The 18,583-nt window shown below is 52.9% G+C and overlaps 1 protein-coding gene across 3 annotated transcripts in view; it reads right to left on the bottom strand.

Annotated features, from left to right (window-relative positions):
* The window catches only part of MED25 (mediator complex subunit 25), a 181,264-nt gene that overhangs the window by 138,833 nt on the left and 23,848 nt on the right, over positions 1 to 18,583 (bottom strand). For all 3 annotated transcript variants that reach the window (XM_075329202.1, XM_075329204.1, XM_075329203.1), the window contains exon 7: positions 12,075 to 12,234. In XM_075329202.1, coding sequence (XP_075185317.1) covers positions 12,075 to 12,234 — 160 coding nt within the window. The remainder of the gene's footprint in view (positions 1 to 12,074; positions 12,235 to 18,583) is intronic.

The raw sequence follows: 18,583 nt of genomic DNA, 5'->3' as shown, positions 1-18,583 counted from the left end.
CCCTTCCCAGCCTTCCCCAGGATCAGCCTCTCTCCTCCCAGCCTCCCTCAGCATCAGCCTTCCGCTCCCAGTCTCCCCCAGCATCAGCCTCCCCATGCATCAGCCTCTCTCCTTCCAGCCTCCCCCAGCATCAGCCTCCCCTTCCCAGCCTTCCCCAGGATCAGCCTCTCTCCTCCCAGCCTCCCCCTCCCAGCCTCCCTCAGCATCAGCCTTCCGCTCCCAGTCTCCCCCAGCATCAGCCTCCCCAAGCATCAGCCTCCACCAGCATCAGCCTCTCTCCTTCCAGCCTCCCCCAGCATCAGCCTCTCTCCTTCCAGCCTCCCTCAGCATCAGCCTCCCGTTCCCAGCCTTCCCCAGGATCATCCTCTCTCCTCCCAGCCTCCTTCCTCCCAGCCTCCCTCAGCATCAGCCTTCCCCTCCCAGTCTCCCCCAGCATTAGCCTCCCCAAGCATCAGCCTCCACCAGCATTAGCCTCCACCAGCATTAGCCTCTCTCCTTCCAGCCTCCCCCAGCATCAGCCTCCCCAAGCATCAGCCTCCACCAGCATCATCCTCCCTCGTCCCAGCCTCCCCCTCCCAGCCTCCCCCAGCATCAGCCTCTCTCCTCCCAGCCTTCCCCATGATCAGCCTCTCTGCTCTCAGCCTCCTCCAGCACGCCGTGCTCCTCTGCCGACACTCACACACCCGATCGCATCCACTCACACACACCCGATCGCATCCACTCACACACACCCGATCGCATCCACTCACACACACCCGATCGCATCCACTCACACACACCCGATCGCATCCACTCACACACACCCGATCGCATCCACTCACACACACAGACACTGACGATATCGCACATACGCGCTTATACTCACAACATCCGGAGGTATCACATGCTTCTGGCCATGTGATCCTCCCGCAGGTCCTGGAAGCTAACAGCACAGTACCGCCGCCGAGAAGCAAGCGATATCCCAGGATGTTGTGAGTATGTGGATGCGATGTGATGTGTGAGGTGTGTGTGAGTGTGATCTGATTTGTGTGTATGTGTGTGCTGTTATGTGTGTGTGCTGTTATGTGTCTGTATTTTCCGCCGCTGCAGGACCTTGATGTGTGGATGCGATGTGATGTGTGTGTGATGTGTGTGTGAGTGTGAGCCGGTGTACACTGGTAACTATGATACACATCGGGTAACTAAGGGACCTTAGTTACCCGATGTTTATAATGGTTACCAGCTTTCACGGCCTCCGTCAAGATCCCAGCATCGCAAGGTTATGTCTGGCGCTGCCGGGATCCTGACGGAGCCGGTGTAGAAGCAAGTGATATCCCAGCATGTTGTGATGTGGGAGGTGTGTGTGAGAGTGAGTGTGATCTGATGCGTGTGTGTACTCACCTGTGAGTCGCGGCTCCGTGTCAGTTGGGCCAGAGCGAGCGTGCATTGCGTGAGGGGGGCGGGGCCTGCAGAGAGCCGGGGAGAGAGGCCAATCCGTGTGGGGGGGCGGGGCCATGGCGAGCCCAGCGGCCAATCAGCTTTGTGTCACCGTAAGGACACAATTTCGGAGCATGACAGACAGACAGAATAAGGCAATTATAATATATATATATATATATATATATATATATATATATATATATATATATATATATATATATATATATATATATATATATATATATATATATATATATATATATATATATATATATATATATATATATATATATATATATATATATATATACGGTGTGTGGCCCCCAGATTCCCTGCCTCGGGTCTCCCAGAGATGCAGCCAGAAGTCCTCCACCGGCAGAATGTGCTTAAAACATGGCTGTCGGCGTTCACAGGGGAGGAGGGAGCCGTGGGCGTAACTACAAAAGTGCAGGAATCTGGCCCCAAAGTGATTAGTGAGGGGGGCGGAGGACAGCTACGTGTGCTCCAGCCCTCACTGTCGGCGTCAGACCGACCGTCCCGCCCTTACCCCTGACTGGCAGGCCCGGGGGCGGGAGTTTAATGCACTAGGCCGCAAAAGCCGGGGACTAAAGTTAAAACCGCGGCCGGCAAGCAGGCGCGGTCGGCGCGGTAGTCCCGGTCTCATACCAACACCGCAGTCGCTGCAGCGTCTGAGGCCAAGGTGCTCCATGCACCGTCCCCAAGGGGACACAGAGTACCTGTAGATGCAGGGCCCTGTCCCTGATGATACTCAGTCTCCTGTCCGTCAGAATCCCACAGGGGCTGCGGAGGGAGCGCGGTCCCAGTGCCTGGATGACCGGATAGGATCCCACTTCTCCCAGAGCCCCTAAGGGATGGGGGAAGGAAAACGGCATGTGGCTCCAGCCTGTGTACCCGCAATGGGTACCTCAACCTTAACAACACCGCCGACTTAGTGGGGTGAGAAGGGAGCATGCCGGGAGCCCTGTTAGAGGCCCTCTTTTCTTCCATCCGATACAATCAGCAGCTGCTGCTGACTAAAATGGGAGCATGAGTGAATGTGTGCCTCCTTCAACACAAAGCAAAAAACTGAGGAGCCCGTGATGCACGGGGGGGTGTATAGGCAGAGGGGAGGGGTTACACTTTTTAAAGTGTAATACTTTGTGTGGCCTCCGGAGGCAGAAGCTATACACCCAATTGTCTGGGTCTCCCAATGGAGCGACAAAGAAAATCTGTTTGGCGGGCTGGAAGAGAATTCTATCCTGTAGCCGTGGGAGATGATATCCCGCACCCACTGATCGGAGACGTGTTGAAACCACACGTCGCCAAAGTGGGAGAGCCTGCCACCGACTAAGGACGTTGCTGGCGCGGCCAGGTAGTCAAGAGGAGGCTGCCTTAGTGGCAGCAGCTCCTGCGGACTTTTGTGGACGCGGCTTTGTGCGCCAGTTGGATTTTTGGTCCTTGGCTGAGTTAGTGGACGAGGCCAAGGGCTTAGAGGATGACCAGTTGGAGGAACGAAAGGAACGAAACCTCGACTGGTTCCTGCCCTGGACAGGTTTCCTGGTTTTAGTTTGTGGCAAGGAAGTACTCTTCCCGCCAGTAGCTTCCTTAATAATTTCATCCAGTTGTTCACCGAATAGCCTGGATCCAGCAAAAGGGAGCCCAGCCAGGTACTTCTTTGAAGAAGCATCTGCCTTCCACTCTCGAAGCCACAAGATCCTGTGGATAGCGAGGGAATTAGCCGAAGCCACCGCAGTGCGGTGAGAGGCCTCCAGCATGGCAGACATGGCATAGGATGAAAAGAAGGGAATTTTGTTTACTTACCGTAAATTCCTTTTCTTCTAGCTCCTATTGGGAGACCCAGACAATTGGTGTATAGCTTCTGCCTCCGGAGGCCACACAAAGTATTACACTTTTAAAAGTGTAACCCCCTCCCCTCTGCCTATACACCCTCCCGTGCATCACGGGCTCCTCAGTTTTGGTGCAAAAGCAGGAAGGAGAAAACTTATAAATTGGTCTAAGGTAAATTCAATCCGAAGGATGTTCGGAGAACTGAAACCATGAACCAAAAGAACAATTCAACATGAACAACATGTGTACACAAAAGAACAACAGCCCGAAGGGAACAGGGGCGGGTGCTGGGTCTCCCAATAGGAGCTAGAAGAAAAGGAATTTACGGTAAGTAAACAAAATTCCCTTCTTTGTCGCTCCATTGGGAGACCCAGACAATTGGGACGTCCAAAAGCAGTCCCTGGGTGGGTAAAAGAATACCTCAATAAAAAGAGCCGAAAAAACGGCCCCCTCTTACAGGTGGGCAACCGCCGCCTGAAGGACTCACCTACCTAGACTGGTAGACTACCGAAGCATAGGTATGCACTTGATAGTGTTTCGTGAAAGTGTGCAGACTAGACCACGTAGCTGCCTGACACACCTGCTGAGCCGTCGCCCGGTGCCGCAATGCCCAGGACGCACCCACGGCTCTGGTAGAATGGGCTTTCAGCCCTGAAGGAAGCGGAAGACCAGAAGAACGGTAGGCCTCGAGAATCGGTTCCTTGATCCACCAAGCCAAGGTTGACTTGGAGGCCTGAGAGCCCTTACGCTGGCCAGCGACAAGGACAAAGAGCGCATCTGAACGACGCAGGGGCGCCGTGCGAGACACGTAGAGCCGGAGTGCTCTCACAAGATCCAAAGAGTGCAAATCCTTTTCACACTAGTGAATTGGATTAGGGCAAAATGAAGGCAAGGAGATATCCTGATTGAGATGAAAAGGGGATACCACCTTAGGGAGAAATTCCGGGATCGGACGCAGAACCACCTTATCTTGGTGAAACACCAGGAAGGGGGCTTTGCATGACAGCGCTGCTAGCTCAGACACTCTCCGAAGTGATGTGACTGCCACTAGGAAGGCCACCTTCTGCGAAAGACATGATAGAGAGACATCCCGCAGTGGCTCGAAAGGTGGTTTCTGAAGAGCCGTTAGCACCCTGTTAAGATCCCAGGGTTCCAGCGGACGCTTGTAAGGTGGGACTATGTGGCAAACCCCCTGCAGGAACGTGCGGACCTGCGGAAGCCTGGCTAGGCGCTTTTGAAAAAACATGGAGAGCGCCGATACTTGGCCCTTGAGAGAGCCAAGTGACAAACCCTTGTCCATTCCGGATTGAAGGAATGAAAGAAAAGTGGGTAAGGCAAACGGCCATGGAGTAAAACCGTTATTCGCGCACCAGGATAGGAAGATTTGCCAAGACCTATAATAGATCTTGGCGGACGTAGGCTTCCTGGCCTGTCTCATGGTGGCAATGACATCCTGAGATAACCCTGAAGACGCTAGGAGCCAGGACTCAATGGCCACACAGTCAGGTTGAGGGCCACAGAATTCAGATGGAAAAACGGGCCTTGTGACAGCAAGTCTGGGCGGTCTGGAAGCGCCCACGGTTGACCCACCGTGAGATGCCACAGATCCGGGTACCACGACCGCCTCGGCCGGTCTGGAGCGACGAGAATGGCGTGACGGCAGTCGGACCTGATCTTGCGTAACACTCTGGGCAGCATCGCCAAAGGAGGAAACACATAAGGCAGTCGAAACTGCGACCAATCCTGAACTAACGCGTCCGCCGCCAGAGCTCTGTGATCCTGAGACCGTGCCATGAATGCCGGGACTTTGTTGTTGTGCCGTGACGCCATGAGATCGACGTCCGGCGTTCCCCAGCGGCGACAGATCTCTCGAAACACGTCTGGGTGCAGAGACCATTCCCCCGCGTCCATGCCCTGACGACTGAGAAAATCTGCTTCCCAGTTTTCTACGCCCGGGATGTGAACTGCGGAGATGGTGGAAGCTGTGGCTTCCACCCACTGCAGAATCCGCCGGACTTCCTGGAAGGCTTGACGACTGCGAGTGCCGCCTTGGTGGTTGATGTATGCGACGGCAGTGGCGTTGTCCGACTGGATACGGATCTGCCTGCCCTCCAGCCACCGATGAAAAGCCAATAGGGCTAGATACACTGCCCTTATCTCCAGAATATTGATCTGAAGGGATGACTATCGGAGTCCAGGTTCCCTGAGCCCTGTGGTGGAGAAAAACTGCTCCCCACCCTGACAGGCTCGCGTCCGTGGTGACCACAGCCCAGGTTGGGGGTAGGAAGGATTTTCCCTGCGATAGAGAATTGGGAAGGAGCCACCACTGAAGTGACGTCTTGGTTGTAAGGGAAAGAGAGACGTTCCTGTCGAGGGAAGCCGAACTCCTGTCCCATTTGCAGAGAATGTCCCATTGGAGTGGCCGAAGATGGAATTGCGCGAACGGGACTGCCTCTATAGCTGCCACCATCTTCCCCAGGAAGTGCATGAGGCGCCTTAAGGGGTGTGACTGACTCCGAAGAAGGGATTGCACCCCTGCCTGCAGAGAAAGCTGTTTGTCGCTCGGAAGCTTGACTAACGCTTGCTGGGTATGAAACTCCATCCCAAGGTACGTCCGTGATTGGGTCGGTGTCAACTTGGATTTCGGGAAGTTGATGATCCACCCGAACCGCTGGAGAGTCGCCAGAGCGACAGATAGACTTTGTTGACACGTCACCCGAGACGGGGCCCTGACTAGGAGATCATCCAAGTAGGGAATCACCGAGTGGCCCTGAGAATGCAGGACCGCCACAACGGATGCCATGACTTTGGTGAAAACCCGTGGTGCTGTCGCCAGGCCGAAAGGCAATGCCACGAACTGGAGGTGTTCGTCCCCGATGGCGAAACGCAGGAAACTTTGATGCTCGGGTGCGATCGGTACATGGAGATAAGCATCCTTGATGTCGATCGATGCTAGGAAGTCTCCTTGTGACATTGAGGCGATGACTGAGCGGAGAGATTCCATCCGGAACCGTCTGGTTCTCACATGTCTGTTGAGTAGCTTGAGGTCCAGAACGGGACGGAATGACCCGTCCTTTTTTGGCACCACGAACAAGTTGGAGTAAAATCCGCGACCACGTTCCTGAAGGGGAACGGGGATCACAACTCCTTCCATCTTTAGAGCGGCTACTGCCTGAAAAAGTGCGTCGGCCTGAGCGGGGGGCGGAGAGGTTCTGAAGAAGCGAGCAGCAGGACGAGAGCTGAACTCTATCCTGTAACCATGAGACAGAATGTCTCTCACCCATCGGTCTTGAACATGTGGCCACCAGGCGTCGCCAAAGCGGGAGAGCCTGCCACCGACCGAGGATGCGGTCAGGGGAGGCAGAGAGTCATGAGGAAGCCGTCTTGGAGGCAGTGCCTCCTGCGGCCTTTTGGGGGCGTGACTTGGACCGCCACGCATAGGAGTTCCTCTGGCCTTTCTCCGGCCTGTTGGACGAAGAGGATTGGGACTTGGCGGAGGGACGAAAGGACCGAAATCTCGATTGAACCTTTCTCTGTTGAGGTCTCTTAGGTTTGGCCTGGGGTAAGGAGGAATCCTTTCCCTTGGATTCCTTAATAATCTCATCCAATCGTTCGCCAAACAATCTCTCGCCAGAAAACGGCAAACCGGTTAAGAACCTCTTGGAAGCCGAATCTGCTTTCCATTCGCGCAGCCACATGGCCCTGCGGACTGCCACAGAGTTAGCGGATGCTACAGCTGTACGGCTAGCAGAGTCCAGGACGGCGTTCATGGCGTAGGATGAAAAGGCTGACGCCTGAGAGGTCAAAGACGCAACTTGCGGAGCAGAATTACGTGTGACAGCATTAATCTCAGTCAGACAAGCAGAGATAGCTTGGAGTGCCCACAAGGCTGCAAAGGCCGGGGCAAAAGACGCGCCCGTGGCCTCATAGATGGACTTCACCAGGAGCTCTATCTGCCTGTCAGTGGCATCCTTTAGCGATGAGCCATCTGCAACCGACACCACGGATCTAGCCGCCAATCTTGAGACTGGAGGATCCACCTTGGGACAGTGAGCCCAACCCTTAACGACTTCAGAGGGGAAGGGGTAACGCGTGTCAGTGAGGCGCTTAGTAAAGCGCTTGTCCGGGACCGCTCTGGGCTTCTGGACAGCGTCCCTGAAGTTAGAGTGATCAAAAAACGTATTGCGTGTAGGTTTGGGGAACCGAAACTGGTGTTTCTCCTGCTGAGACGCCGACTCCTCTACAGGAGGAGGCGGGGGAGAGAGATCTAACACCTGGTTGATGGACGAGATAAGATCATTTACTAAGGAGTCTCCCTCAGGTGTATCAAGGTTAAGGGCGACGTCAGGGTCAGAGCCCTGAGCTGCGACGTCCGCCTCGTCCTCCAGAGAGTCCTCAAGCTGGGATCCCGAGCAGCGAGGGGAAGTCGGGGAAGAGTCCCAGCGAGGCCGCTTAGCCGGTCTAGGACTACGGTCCGGGCAGGAGTCTTCCGCCTGAGACTGAGGGGCCAACCTATGGGCGCGCTGTGGCGCGGACCGAGAGGGGCCTGGAGGCGACGAGCCCACAGGGGCCTGGGTCTGTGAAAGGTCCGGTCTGGACTGCAAAGCCTCTAGCAGCTTAGAAGACCATTTGTCCATAGACTGTGCAATGGATTGAGAAAGTGACTCAGAGTTTCTCAGCAAAAGAGGCGAACTCTGTCCCTGCAGCCTGGTCAGGGGGAGCAGGGGGGTCTACATGAGCCGAGGGGCCCACCAGTGTCCGAGGCTCTGGCTGAGCAAGCGAAACAGGGGTCGAGCATTGCTCACAGTGAGGTAGGTGGAACCCGCAGGTAACATAGCCCCACAAGAGGTACAGGCCGCAAAAAAACCCTGTGCCTTAGCAGCCTTGCTCCTTGTGGACGACATGCTGTTGTCTCCTAGGAGAGTGATCACTGAGGGTATATGGGAAAGGGGTATACAGCCCACCGAACAGATAGATATAGATATATACGTATCTAATCCGGCACCCTAGGGGGACCAGCACCGGGTGACCGGTGTGGCTTACCGACCGCTAACGAGCGGAGTGTGTCCTCCAGATTCCCTGCCTTGGATCCCCCGCCTTGGATCCCCCGGAGCTGCAGAGCTGTTCACTGAGAATCCTCCACCGGCAGAATGCCAAAAAATGGCTGCCGGAGCTCTCAGGGGAGGAGTGGAGCCGTGGGCGGCACCAGCAAAGTGCGGGAATCTGGGGTCCCCACAGTAATCAGTGAGGGGGGAGGAAACATGCAGGATGCTCCAGCCCTCACATCAGACGTCAGGTTGGTAATCCCGCCTTTACCCCTGACAGGCAGGCCCAGGGGCGGGATTTTTGCGACTAGGCCGCGATGAAGCCGGGGACTAAATTTGAGACCGCGCCCGACAAGCAGGCACGGTCGGCGCGGAAGTCCGCCGGCCTCCTGAATTCAGCAGCCGCCACGGCTTCCGGGAAGAAGGTGCGCTCCATGCACAGTCCCCAATGGGGACACAGAGTACCTTTGAGTTGCAGGGCCCGGTCCCTGAGGTTGAAGAGGCTCCAGTCCGGCAGGTTCCCACAGGGGCTGCGGATAGAGCACGGCCCCAGTAAATGGATGACCGCTTAGGATCCCACTTCTCCCAGAGCCGCTTAAGGGATGGTGAAGGAGACGGCATGTGGCTCCAGCCTCTGTACCCGCAATGGGTACTTCAACCTTAACAACACCGCCGACGTAGTGGGGTGAGAAGGGAACATGCCGGGGGCCCTCTTTTCTTCCAACCGACATAACTAAGTTGAGAATGCATGAGTGGATGTGTGCCTCCTTCCACACAAAGCATAAAACGGAGGAGCCCGTGATCCACGGGAGGGTGTATAGGCAGAGGGGAGGGGTTACACTTTTTAAAGTGTAATACTTTGTGTGGCCTCCAGAGGCAGAAGCTATACACCAATTGTCTGGGTCTCCCAATGGAGCGACAAAGAAAGCTGAAGCTTGGGAAGTTAAGGCAACCATTTCGGGCATAGATTCCCTGGTGAGGGAATGCATCTCCTCTAGAGAAGCAGAGATGGCCTTGAGAGCCCACACTGCTGCAAAAGATGGGGAGAACGAGGCCCCTGCCGCCTCATATACAGATTTGGCCAGAAGGTCAATCTGGCGGTCAGTGGAATCCTTAAGAGAGGTGCCATCAGCCACTGATACCACCGTCCGGGCTGAGAGTCTAGACACCGGAGGGTCTCCTTTGGTGAATGAGCCCACTCCTTGACCACCTCAGGTGGAAAGGGAAAACGGTCATCAGAACCACGCTTAGGGAAGCGTTTGTCAGGGCAGGCCCTGGGCTTGGTCACAGCAGCCTGAAAACTGGAGTGGTTAAGGAACACACTCCTTGTCCTCTTAGGCGAGGTAAACTGATGTTTTTCTGCCAGTGAGGGTTGCTCCTCTGATACTGGCGGATTGAGATCCAGTACAGAATTAATGGACGCAATCAAATCACCAACATCTGCGTCACAGTCGGACAGATCAATGGGGCACATGGAGGTAGCGTCCGAGCCCCCAGTAAAGGCATCCTCCTCGTCCTGCGAGTCAGCTTGTGAATCAGAGTCGCGGGACGAGGAAGGAGAGGGGACCCTGCGTCTTTTAGGAGGACGGGGTCTGGGACCAGATGAGGAATCCTCTGTGAGCTCTGCCGAGCGAGTCCTAGCAGCAGGGGCACCCTGTGAAGGGGGCTGATGCATGCTCAGCAGAGTCCGGGACAGCTGTCCCATGGAGTCGGCAAAAGACTGGGAGATTGACTTAGAGAAGGAATCTACCCAAGCCGGGGGTTCAGCCACCGGAGCCGGAGCAGCCGGAGGGACCACTGGGGGTGAGACTCCAGGCTGAGGCACCACCATGTTAGAGCAGGCATCACAATGTGGATATGTGCTCGGTTCAGGCAGTACGAGCTTACATGCAGTGCATATTGAGTACAGCCTTGCTCCTTGTGTGAGACATGCTGCTGAAGTGGGGGTTCTGAGCCAGAATGACCCCCAGAGAGTATATATGAAGGTCCACAACTGGAGGTTGTGGCTTACCAGACCGTTTGTGTGCCCTCCAGATCCACAGCCCGGACCCCCAAGCAGCTTAGCAGGGATGCTGCAGCCAGCGCTGATCCAGAGAAAAACGCTGAGAAAATGGCGCCGGAGCGAGGAGAGGGGATGTGGCCTGCTCTGAGAGCGGGATCTGGAGGGCCAAGGAGATTTACAGGGGAGGGGACATGTACTCAGAGAGGAGTGTCCCTCCCCTGTACCGAACGGCCGCTGGGCAGAGCCGCACTGTCCCTCTGCATGATTGACATGCGAGGGCAGTGAAAACGAAAGTAGGCCTCCGGTGAAGCCGGGGCCTAAATTTAAGCGATGCGGCCGGCGCGCAGGCACCATCGGCGCGGTTCTCAGGCGACAGCCAGATAACCGGCCGCAAATGTCACAAAATAGAAAAAGAGGTTTCCAGCGCCAGGAATAAGTTAAAAATCCTTTTTTATTGAAAATAAGGTAATAAAAATCCAGCAGATACCATAATAGATGTCAGAAAGATGGCAGAACAACGCGTTTCGACGCTTCAGGTCTTAGTCATGACTTGACATGACTAAGACCTGAAGCGTCGAAACGCGTTGTTCTGCCATCTTACTGACATCTATTATGGTATCTGCTGTATTTTTATTACCTTATTTTCAATAAAAAAGGATTTTTAACTTATTCCAGGCGCTGGAAACCTCTTTCTATTTTCAATTGGATGGTTACCGAGCCTCATTCCCTGCGCTGATCCCTGATTGCAACCAGCAGGTCAGTCCTTGGTGAGCTGGACTCTCCCTTATCTTCTTGGAAATGTCACAAAAGTTACACAGCACACTCTCCCACCATAATAAAGTACCGGGACCCCCACAATATAAACGTCTCAGATACTTAGTTTGCTGAGACGCAGGGCCATGTCCCTGGTGGATGAGTGCTCCGTCCAGCAGGATCCTGAAGGGCTGCGGATGGAGACCGGTCTCCTGCAAAGCATGGAGAACCGTGCTGGCTCCCACTTCAAGCCAGAGCCCGAGGGATGGTGAAGGAGCGCGGCATGTAAGTCTCCAGCCTTGTAAATCAACCTTAACAGCACCGCCGACACAGTGGGGTGAGAAGGGACATGCCGGGAGTCCAGACTTGGACCCGCTTTTCTTCAAAAACTTTCCAAAAATGAAAAATCAGATGAGAATGCATGTGTGGATGTGTGCCTCCTGAACACAAAGCAATGAACTGGCTAGATCTGGTTAACCAGGGGGTGTATATGCTCAGAGGGAGGAGCTACACTTTTTAGTGTAGTACTTTGTGTGTCCTCCGGAGGCAGAAGCTATACACCCCAATGTCTGGGTCTCCCATAGGAACGATAAAGAAAGGAAGATTTTTGTGTACTCACCGTAAAATCTTTCTCTGAGCCTTCATTGGGGGACACTGGCCTCATCGTCCTGTGTCCCCCCAATAATGCAAGAGAGAAACATAGGGGATCTCTAGCCTGCATATTCAAGCTCCTAGTTTAGCTGTGGCTCCTATATACTAGGTCAGCACTGCTATACACCTGCCTATACCATATCTATTTCTTATGTGTTTATACCCTGACATGACATTTTTCAGCGTCTGACTGTGGAGATGTTGGGACTTCTTAGGACATTACTTTTAAAATTAATACAATAAGGTATATTGGTTTTAGAGAATTTTTGTTGGTCCATAGACCCCCCAAAAAATAAAAAACACATTTGTGTTAATATACCCTAATGCAAATCAAAGTACTGAAGTATGCAACTAACCTGGAAGGACCATCCCTCTGATCAGTATCATGTGTCGGGGGTCCTGACTATAGTCCTTGGGCTGCGGCTCCATCATACTTCCTACTGGCATGGCTTTCTCAAACAGGGTCCTCAGAGCCGGCAGCTTCCGCGGAGAAATAATGGAGAAATGGATCCCTCTCTGGTGAGAAAAAAAAAATCAAACTGCATCAGAAACTCCACTGGAAGCATCACATAAATGTATTAAATCGGCCATTTTTTATTTTTCCAACATTATTTACATTGATTTTCTTCCATTTTTTTTTACCACAGCGATTCAAAATACAAAAAAATTAAAATATATTATATATATATATTATATATATATATATATATATATATATATATATATATATATATATATATATATATATATATATATATATATATATATATATATATATATATATATATATATATATATAATAAAATAGTGGAACCTTGTATTACGAGCATAATTGGTTCCGGGACTGTGCTCTTAAACCAAGTTACTCTTATATCAAAGCATTATTTCCCATAGGAAATAATTGAAACGCTGACAATTCGTTCCACAACCCAAAAATATTTACTGCATTTATGCAAAATTACAGTGATACAAAATAATGAACAGTAAAAACATAAAGCAAATTAAACTGCACGTTCGCTTACAGTAGAATTGTTGGTGTGCGGAAGATACTATAGAAAGAAAAAAATTACATGACAACCTTTATTCTGGTACACTACACAAACACACACCCCAAATCTATTCTCCCCAAAATAAGGGCATAATTAAGCCAAATGTGGGGTAGGAACACTGCACAGGCAGATTACAGTACAAGCCATGTGCTGTACTGGTTAGCAGAAAGAAAAAGAATTTTGTTTAAGAAAAAGAATTTACGGTAAGTAAACAAAATTCTTTTTCTTATAGTTCCGACATGGGAGACCCAGACCATGGGGTGTATAGCTTCTGCCTCCGGAGGACACACAAAGTACTACACTAAAAAGTGTAGCTCCTCCCTCCTAGCATATACACCCCCTGGATAACCATAATATTGCCAGTTTAGTGCAAAAGCTGAAGGAGGACATCCACCCACAAGTAGAGATAGAGCAAAACCCGGAACAACCGGAACCTCTGTCTACAACAACAGCCAGTGAAAACACACGGAACAAGAAAACTGCCAACAGGCAACAGGGAGGGAGCTGGGTCTCCCATTACGGAACTATAAGAAAAAGAATTTACGGTAAGTAACAAAATTCTCTTTTTCTTCATCGTTCCTTATGGGAGACCCAGACCATGGGACGTTCCAAAGCAGTCCATGGGTGGGAATAAACAGAAAAACTGAGAAGTAGGCGAACCTAACTTCACAAATGGGCGACAGCCGTCCGAAGGATGCGTCTGCCCAAGCTCGCATCTGCCGAAGCATGAGCATGCACTTGGTAGTGCTTCGAAAAGGTATGCAGACTAGTCCAAGTGGCAGCCTGACAGACCTGCTGAGCCGTAGCCTGGTGCCTGAAAACCGAAGAGGCACCGACAGCTCTGGTCAAGTGTGCCTTGATCCCCGGCGGGAGAGGCACTTGAGTACACTGGTAGGTATCGGAAATGGCCGACCTGATCAAACGAGCAAGGGTCGGCTTAGATGCCGAGAGGCCCTTACGCTGACCAGTGGTCAGCACAAAAAGAGAGGTGCACCGCCTAAGAACAGCGGTGCGAGACACATAGATCCGGAGCGCCCGCACCAGATCCAGAGTATGCAACGCCTTTTCAAAGCGATGAACAGGAGCCGGACAAAAGGAAGGCAGGGAAATGTCCCGGTTAAAGGTGGAAGCAGAAACCACCTTAGGGAGAAAGTCCGGAGTCGGACGGAGAACTACCTTGTCGATGAAAAACCAAAAAAGGTGACTCCGAAGAGAGTGCAGCCAAATCAGAGACTCTCCTGAGGGAAGTTATGGCCACTAGAAAGACCACTTTCTGTGAAAGACAAGACAAAGAAACCTCCCTAAGAGGCTCAAAGGGGGGGGGTTTCCGGAAGCCGTGAGGACCGGATTAAGGTCCCAGGGCTCCAAAGGCCGCCGGTAAGGCGGAATGATGTGAGAAGCGCCCTGCAGCCGGGCGATACGCCGCTGGAACAACACTGACAGAGCCGAGACCTGTCCCTTGAGGGAATTGAGGGATAGTCCTAGCTGCAGACCGGACTGTAGAAGGGACAGGAGGGTCGGCAAGGCAAAAAGGCCAAGAAGCCTGGCCGGAAGAATGACACCAGGACAGGAAAATTCTCCAGGTCCTGTGATTGACTCGGGCTCGGAAGTATCCCTTGGCCAAAATCTTAGTGGAGATGACTTCAGGAGGGATACCAGAAGTCGTCAAGATCCAGGACTCAAGAGCCACGCCGTCAATCTGAGAGCCACAGGATTCTGGCGGAAAGACGGACCTTGTGAGAGAAGGTCTGGACAGTCCGGGAGATGCCATGGCACCTCTACGGACAGATGGAGCAGGTCAGGGTACCAAGCTCGCCTGGGTCAGTCTGGAGCAATGAGAATGACCCGACTGCCCTCCATTCTGATCTTGCGCAGGACTCTGGGCAAGAGCTAGAGGGTGAAACACGTAAGACAGACGAAGCTGGGACCAATCTTGAACCAGTGCGTCTGCTGCAAAAGCCTGAGGATCGTAGAGCGAAGATCCACGTCCGGAGTGCCCCACTTGCGGCAGATTGACCGAAACACTGCCGGATGCAGAGCCCACTCGCCGCTGTCCACGGTTTGACGGCTGAGATAATCTGCCTCCCAGTTTTCTACGCCTGTGATGTGATGTGGACTGCGGATATGGTGGACTTGGAGTCCTCCGTCCACTGAAGGATGCGTTGAACCTCCAACATTGCCAGGCGGCTGAGTGTCCCGCCCTGGTGGTTGATGTAGGCAAACGCTGTCGCGTTGTCTGACTGGACTCAAATGTGCCTGGCCGCCAACAGATGGTGAAAGGCTAAGAGCTAGAAGCACAGCTCTGATTTCCAGCACATTGATCGAGAGGGCTGATTCGGACGGAGTCCAAGTGCCCTGCGTTCCATGGTGGAGATATACTGCTCCCCAGCCGGATAGACTAGCATCCGTGGTGAGGATCACCCGGGACGGGGCCAGGAAGGAGCGTCCCTGAAGAGAGAGAGAGGGGCTGAAGCCACCACTGAAAGGAGCCCCTGGTCTGTGGCAAAGCCACCAACCCTTGGAAGGAGGAAGTCCGCTTGTTCCAACAGCGGAAAATGTCCAGCTGCAGAGGACGCAGATGGAACTGGGCAAGGGAACCGCTTCCATTGACGCCACCATCTGACCCAGCACCTGCATTAGGTGCCTGATGGAACGACGTCGGGGCCTCAGCAAAGAGCGCACCGCCAGAGGAGGGACTGCTGTTTGACTAAGGGCAGCTTCGCAAGTGCCGGCAGAGTCTCGAATTGCGTCCCTGGGTACGTGAGCTTCTGGGTCGGAGTCAGAGTGGACTTGGACAGAATGACAAGCCACCCGAATTGGCGAGAGTGAGCGAGGCACTCCGCTAACAGTCTGCACTGGATGAAGCCCTGACTAGAAGGTCGTCCAGGACAAAAGGATCACTGCCAACCCCTGGAGGTGCAGGACCACAATCACTGCTGCCATGACCTTGAGAATACTCGAGGGGCCGTGGCTAACCCCAAGGGAAGAGCCACGAATTGGAAATGTTCCACTCCGATTGCAAAACGTAGCCAACGCTGGTGTGAAACTGCGATTGGCACATGCAGATAGGCATCTCTGATGTCGATGGATGCTAGGAAATCTCCTTGGGTCATTGACTGATCGCAGAGACTCCATGCGAAAATGCCGCACCTGAACATGCTTGTTGAGAAGCTTGAGATCCAGGTCGGAAGGCACCGTCCCTTTCGGGGACTAGGAAGAGATTTGAGTAGAAATCTCAGAACCGTTCCCAGTCGGGAACTGGTACAATTACTCCATTGGTCTGCAAGAATGCCACGGCCTGTGAGAAGGCGGCGGCCTTGGAGCAGGGTAGAGTTGACAGAAAAAATCTGTTTGGCGGGCTGGAAGAGAATTCTATCCTGTAGCCGTGGGAGATGGTATCCCGCACCCACTGATCGGAGACGTGTTGAAACCACATGTCGCCAAAGTGGGAGAGCCTGCCACCGACCAAGGACGTTGCTGGTGCGGCCAGATAGTCAAGAGGAGGCTGCCTTAGTGGCAGCAGCTCCTGCGGTCTTCTGAGGACGCGGCTTCGTGCGCCAGTTGGGTTAACGATCCTTGGCTGAGTTAGTGGACGAGGCCGAGGGCTTAGAGGACGACCAGTTGGAGGAACGAAAGGAACGAAACCTCGACTGGTTCCTGCCCTGGACAGGATTCCTGGTTTTGGTTTGTGGCATGGAAGTACTCTTCCTGCCAAAAGCTTCCTTAATAATTTCATCCAGTTGTTCACCGAATAGTCTGGTCCCAGCAAAAGGGAGCCCAGCAAGGAACTTCTTTAGAAGCATCTGCCTTCCACTCTCGAAGCCACAGGAGCCTGCGGATAGCGAGGGAATTAGCCGAGGCCACCGCAGTGCGGTGAGAATCTCCAGCATGGCAGACATGGCATAGGATGAAAAAGCTGAAGCCTGGAAGTTAAGGCAACCATTTCGGGCATAGAGTCCCTGGTGAGGGAATGCATCTCCTCTAGAGAAGCAGAGATGGCTTTGAGAGCCCGCACTGCTGCAAAAGATGGGGAGAACGAGGCCCCTGCTGAATGAGCCCACTCCTTGACCACTTCTGGTGGAAAGGGAAAGAAGGGAATTTTGTTTACTTACCGTAAATTCCTTTTCTTCTAGCTCCAATTGGGAGACCCAGACAATTGGGTGTATAGCTATTGCCTCCGGAGGCCACACAAAGTATTACACTTAAAAGTGTAAGGCCCCTCCCCTTCTGGCTATACACCCCCAGTGGGATCACTGGCTCACCAGTTTTAGTGCCAAAGCAAGAAGGAGGAAAGCCAATAACTGGTTTAAAGACCAATTCAATCCGAGGAAACATCGGAGAACTGAACCATACCACATGAACAACATGTGTACCCGAAAAAACAGAAAAACCCCGAGAAAACAGGGCGGGTGTTGGGTCTCCCAATTGGAGCTAGAAGAAAAGGAATTTACGGTAAGTAAACAAAATTCCCTTCTTCTTTTTCGCTCCTAATTGGGAGACCCAGACAATTGGGACGTCCAAAAGCAGTCCCTGGGTGGGTAAAAGAATACCTCGTGATAGGGCCGTCAAACAGCCCTTTCCTACAGGTGGGCAATCGCCGCCTGAAGGACTTATCTACCTAGGCTGGCGTCTGCCGAAGCGTAGGTATGCACCTGAAAATGCTTGGTAAAAGTATGCAGACTCAATCAGGTAGGTGCCTGACACACCTGCTGAGCCGTAGCCTGGTGCCGTAATGCCCAGGATGCAGCCACGGCTCTGGTAGAATGGGCCTTCAGCCTTGAGAGAACCAGAAGCCCAGTAGAACTGTAGGTTTCAAGAATTGGTTCCTCGATCCCCCGAGCCAGGGTGGATTCAGAAGCTTGCGACTGTTTACGCCGACCAGCGACAAGGACAAAGAGTGCATCCGGGTGGCGCAGGAGCGCCATGCGGGAAGTAGAACCTGAGTGCTCTCACCAGAACCAACAGATGCAAATCCTTCTGAAATTGATGGACTGGACGAGGACACAAAGAAGGTGAGGTGATATCCTGATTGATATGAAAGTGGGATACCACCTTAGGGAGAAATTCCGGAATCGGACGCAGAACTACCCTGTCCTGGTGAAGGACCAGGAAGGGAGATTTGTATGAGAGCGTTGCTAGCTCGGAAACTCTCCTAAGAGACGAGACCGTTACTAGAAGGCCACTTCCCGAGAAAAGCGGGAAGGGAGACCTCTTTCAAAGGCTCGAAAGGCGGCATCTGGAGAGCAATTAGAACCTTGTTCAGATCCCAGGGCTCTAACGGCCGCCTGTACGGAGTGCTGAGAAGACAAACTCCCCGTAGGAACGTGCGTACCTGAGGAAGTCGTTTCTGAAAAAATACAGATAGCGCTGAGACTTGTCCCTAAAGGGAACTGAGCGACAACCCTTTTTCCAACCTAGATTGCAGGAAGGAAGGAAACATAGACGATGCAACCGGCCAGGGAGAAACACCCTGCGCCGAGCACCGAGATAAGAATATCTTCCACGTCCTGTGGTCAATCTTGGCGGACGTTGGTATGCTAGCCTGTCTCATGGTGGCAACCACGTCCTGAGGTAATCCTGACGACACTAGGTTCCAGGACTCAATGCCACACCATCAGGTTGAGGGCCGTAGAATTCAAATGGAAGAATGGCCCTTGAGACAGCCAGTCTGATTGGTCTGGTAGTGCCCCCGGTTAGCCTACCGTGAGGCACCACAGAACCGGGAACCACAACATCCTCGGCCAATCTGTAGCGACGAGGATGGCGCGGCCGCAGTCGGTCCTGATCTAACGCAGCACTCTGGGCAACAATGCCAG

This window comes from Anomaloglossus baeobatrachus, chromosome 11 (assembly GCF_048569485.1).
Source record: "Anomaloglossus baeobatrachus isolate aAnoBae1 chromosome 11, aAnoBae1.hap1, whole genome shotgun sequence".
NCBI classification, from domain to species: Eukaryota; Metazoa; Chordata; class Amphibia; order Anura; family Aromobatidae; genus Anomaloglossus; species Anomaloglossus baeobatrachus.
This window is presented reverse-complemented; position numbering and strand designations above follow the sequence as displayed.